The sequence below is a fragment of the Sesamum indicum genome, linkage group LG11 (assembly GCF_026168435.1).
Source record: "Sesamum indicum cultivar Baizhima isolate 11 linkage group LG11, ASM2616843v1, whole genome shotgun sequence".
NCBI classification, from domain to species: Eukaryota; Viridiplantae; Streptophyta; class Magnoliopsida; order Lamiales; family Pedaliaceae; genus Sesamum; species Sesamum indicum.
In genome coordinates this window covers 11,603,192-11,608,372 of record NC_142667.1, presented here as the reverse complement: position 1 = coordinate 11,608,372, position 5,181 = coordinate 11,603,192, and the positions used below count along the sequence as shown (strand labels likewise).

Genomic DNA, 5,181 nt, shown 5'->3' with positions numbered 1-5,181 from the left:
TTTATTTTTTTTATAAGGGGGTAATTTACTCCTTTGCGATATCACAAGGAGGTTGCTTGCATTTTTCCCTATATATATACATATATATATATATATATATATACCACTCATGTATAAATATGACATCATTAGTCTAATCTAAAAAGAAAAATTAATAAACATGGGATTTATATATGAAACGAAATTCAAGATGCAACAGAAACTGCAATTGAAAATCCAATAATCTGCCTCACCACATTGTAGACTTACTCAATGCTGATATTTAGCCATGAAATAAACCTTTTTATTTCTTAAAGAAATAAAAAAGAGAGAAAGAGATCATTTTGAAGTTGTCTCATAATTTTATACACATTACTTTAGTTAAAAGAATTACAATTTTATGACAAAAGTAAGAAAAAATATTGTTATCCAGATTTTAAATTAAAATATTACATTTGTACACTACGCTCTACTTAATTATTGATACGATGGATATTGTTTTCCATTAATTATTACAATGATCATTTCTAATCATATCACTATATTGTCTTGAATTCACAATTTTTCCGTTACTCTTTCATAAACTATTATCTAATGAATTAAAATATTTTCTCATATTTCATTTTATTTTTATTTTCTCTTATTTCGTTGCACTAAAAAGATTCCGGCAGCTTTTCACAGAAAATCGACAGCGAAAAAGTGAAAGAGACTTATTTTGATTGATAGAGTTGGAGCGTGTGGACAAAATTCTTCTACTTCAAAGAAAAACAAATCAATTAATACAATATTTAAGGTGTTTTTATCTCTTGAATATTAAAATTAAAAAATTTAAAACTTTACAAAAAATAAAATTATATAATTAAATATGGTGTTTGACGTAATTGGACCTATGGCTCAACGTATTATGGTTGGCCGAAATTATATAAATTTGTCCTTGAAAATGCATCTAATTATTAAAAAAAAAAATCTTTAAATATATAAATCATACAAACTTCATATTCACAATCAATATTTAAAAAAAAAATGGCAACATCATCAACAATTTACCCAAAAACCCATGGAAATAAAAGTGGGAAAAGAACACCCAATTATAGTCCAAACTGCATATAACCAAATATTGAAATTGGCTTTTCTGATTTCTAAAATCCAACAACACTAAAACCACAAATTGATGGAAGATGTCGCTCTCACTAATTGTCCCGTCTTTCTCCAACCATTTATTTCCACTACTTTAATTTAAATAACATATACGTACACATATGTAGTCTATGTCTTTTTTTTTTTTTTTCTATTTTCAAAAATAAGTTCTTGACACAAAATCTGTTGATGCAATAAAATAGGAATATATTCCGATGACAAGAAATTAATTTATAACATAATAAAATGTTGTAACAAACATGGCGCTATATGAACTCTATTCGATTTTTCTAGTTTTATTTATAGGACCACAAGAGATGGTTACTGGAGCCTGAGAGCTTCTCATAAGTTATTTGTTTTTTTATAAAATGAATTTATTATAATTACACTATAAATTTCAATCGGTGACTATTGCACTAGCACAACACCTATACTTTGGTAGGAATTCATGTTCATGATTTCTGTTTTTTATTTTTATTTTTTAACAGTCAAGCACCCAATACACGCACACATCAAAGATTGGACACAAGATCTCATATAAAAAAGTCTTGTACCCAAATCATTGGATTGCTCCTTAGGAACTAACATTAGGACTTACGTTTAGGGGAAAATACAAGCAACCTCCTCTTGATATTGCAAATGAGCAAATTATCATTTTATAAAAGAAAAATAAAATAACGATTTACTTTCCTATGTTTTCTAAAATACAACAATTTACATCTCTATGCTTTTTAAAATGAGGCAATTTAAATTGCTTCATAGGGGGTATATTGCTTTTTTTTCCATAGACAGATAATTTGGTTATTTACAGTATCATAATAAAATAAATTGCTATACACCCTTTATGTGTATAGGACCGCAATTTCCCAACTTAATCAGATAAATTAAAATCAATCGTTGCCTACTTGGCTTCATTTGGTTTCACTTGGTTGAATGGTTCCATAGAAAGCTCACTTGGCTGGTCTCCAACAAAAATTCTCTGATGCTTAAGTCAATTCATGATATCGAAGAAAGAACAAAAAGTGTTGGAGTGAAAGTAATAATTACATTCATTAACCCTAAATTGTTGTGGAGCATTTAGAGGATCAAATATCTATACTTGTACAAATCCACGTAGCATGATCTCGAGTTTTAAAGTACAAAGTAATCAACGTCCCTAATTATGGGATCAACAAATCAAGTCGGGCCAATTCGGGTTTCATTAGACCGGGGTTAAAAACACACGAGTCATTATTCTATAAGAATATTTTGGCTTGAGGAGGGGTGGGGGTATTTTAATCCTTTTAACATTATGTCACATATACCCACATTATACCAAATTTTTAAATTCATATAATATTGGAAATCATCCAAGAAACTTTTTTTAGATTTAAACTTTTCTGTCCAAATAAAACCAAAGGCTACAAGCGGTTCATATCTCAACAGGTGAGGTTGACGTTGTAATTTGACAATTTGTAAACCCAATTTGGTTGTTTTGAATTATATACCAAATACTCACTCATTTAATTTCATTTTTGTTTTTTCATTTATTTGCAAAATTATTTTAGTTGAAACTCATGTAAAAAAATAAAAATAAAAAATTGTGGAAACAGTTTCTTGCATTTATTGAAACTCGAAGCTTCCTCAACCAACTCGAAATTCCCAGTACTTATATAATTTTATCCCTGGATAATAAAGTGAAATTTAAAAAAAAAATCATAAAGACAAACAAAATAAATATGTGATTTTCAACCAATAATATTACTCCACGTCAGCAACGAGGCTTGCGTATGATCATCGTATCACTTGGTCCAACTGTACATACACAAACCGAAGCTGAGCAAGTGCGTAATGAAAAATATGTGAACCAAATTTAGAATTATTAATTTTTTTAAGAATGTTTTACAAATGTAATATATTTTTTTGTATAATTAATTTTAATTAAAATATTTAATATGAGACTCAAGAAATCCTAGTACGATCATATCTTCCAATGACCACCTTACACGTGTCCCCACATATCTACTTAATAAAAAACAAATTCCGGTACATAATATTGGATCTACCTTAGGCAATTAGCATCTCCTTTCTCGATTCCCGGCATCTACTCTCAGATCCTTTCGTGCGCATATGATCGAACGGTTCTGATACCTCCTCTCTCCCCCATATAATCCCCCACCCCCCACACCCTATGCAAAGATAGAAAACCTTGAGATAGAAGAACTAGAGAGAGAGAAAGCGGTGGAAATGAACGCGTTGGATTCTCCACTTGAAGCTCTAGCTCTCAACTACTTGAGCTACGGCTTCTTCACCGCCGTCAACAATATATGGGCATGGGTCGCCGTCATAACCGCCGCCGTCAGCTTCTGGAGGATCAGGGCTCTGTCGTCAGCTCCGGTGTCGACACCGGAGCCACGCCGCAGGAGCCACGATACGGCGTCAACATCATCATCAGCGCCACCAAAAGTGGCTGAGCCGGCTACTCTCTCGACTGCGGGTGAAACACAGCTTTCTTCTGCTCCTGCCAAGACATCCTGTCCCACGTTGGGGAGAGAAGGTAGCACGAAAACCAAGTTTAGTTTATATTACGAAGAGGATGATTTTAGGGAAGACGATGAGGGTGGCGAGAATGAGGATGACGGGGACGGGACGGCGGGGGTAAGTGAGAAGTCAGGTAGATATTTGAGCGAGGATTGGGAGAGAATGATGGTGGTGGTGAGAATGGGGGATATGGGGTGGTATCGGTGGCAAGACAGGGCGGTGTTTGACGGCAGCGTGGTGCGGTTGTGGGACCAGGGGCGGGGAAGGCGGAGACACGCGGCGGCGTTGTTGGTGGATGGTGGCGTGGGGTGGTAGGTGATGAAAATGTATTCAAGTAGAGTTGTAATTTGGTGGGGTTGGATAGGAATAATAATGAGTACTGGTGATCACCAGTTGTTGTTGTTAAGGTTTCTTACAAAAATTGTATATATATTTTGTTGTCTTCCTCAAAACCATTTTACAGATGTTAGAATTCCATTTTTGTCCTCTATTTCTTCCACACAAACAGTCCCAATTGAGTTGACATTTTGTAACAAATAATTAATTATTTAATTATTATGGAGTAATATAATCCGGATTAGTTGGACAATAATAATTATTAAATAAATGAATATACTTTACCAAATAACGTTAATATTAAATAGTTTAATAAAAATTTATTTACTCATCAATTAAATACTGGTTTTAATATTAAATTTTTTTATAACAGTTGTGTCATTTTTATATCACTAGAAACAATATGATTTTTCGTTACAGTTAATTATTATAAATCAGAGAAAAAATTCATATCATATATAAATCAACCACGACTTCCAACACCAATTAATCGTTGTTTCCGTAAGTGTAGCCAAAACATGACAAATGCAAAAACCACAGCGAATAATGTTGGTAAAAGTTTAAGATTTTGTTTTGTTTGTCTAATTATGATTAATAGTATTAATTTATCATGATTTTTAAGTAATAATTATTTATAATGTAGTAAAAATTTAATTTATATTTTAATATATTAATATAGGAGCGGAAAATATAAGAGAAAATATATTGGGATGAAGATTGCAACAGATACGTCCTTAAATCTTCTCCAATTCTCTACTGTCTGCCTTCTTAGCCCACGTACGTTTCTTAGTTAAGCTAATTTGATTTATGATTTTAATTAAATACCTGTTCTCTCAATTTACTCAACACACAGACATACGTATATGCACACATATAATACTCTCTCTCGTATAATAATTTTTTTAGAATTAATTATACTTATACTCTTTTAAAAATATAAAAATTATATATTTTTTTTCAAAAAAACTCTAATATTATAGTTATATCTCTTTCAAAATTCACTGCCTGACACCTTTTATTTTGGGTTTTGACAAAAAATAATGGCATTACCAATAAAATTACATAAATTTCCAATTTTATATTTCATTTAATATTCTTATGTAATAATTTTATACTTATAAGAGAAAAAATATAATGATGTTAACATCATTCCACACGCATATACATATATATTATATTTATCATTTCGTAAGTATAAATATATATATA

At 31.2% G+C, this 5,181-nt stretch overlaps 1 protein-coding gene across 1 annotated transcript; it reads left to right on the top strand.

Moving 5' to 3' along the window:
* Positions 1-3,200: 3,200 nt before the first annotated feature.
* On the top strand, positions 3,201-4,088 carry LOC105173717 (uncharacterized). Its single transcript, XM_011095577.3, has one exon. It carries the CDS (start codon positions 3,343-3,345, stop codon positions 3,949-3,951), a length of 609 nt encoding a protein of 202 aa, XP_011093879.1. The 5' UTR covers positions 3,201-3,342; the 3' UTR covers positions 3,952-4,088.
* The last annotated feature ends 1,093 nt before the right edge of the window (positions 4,089-5,181 follow it).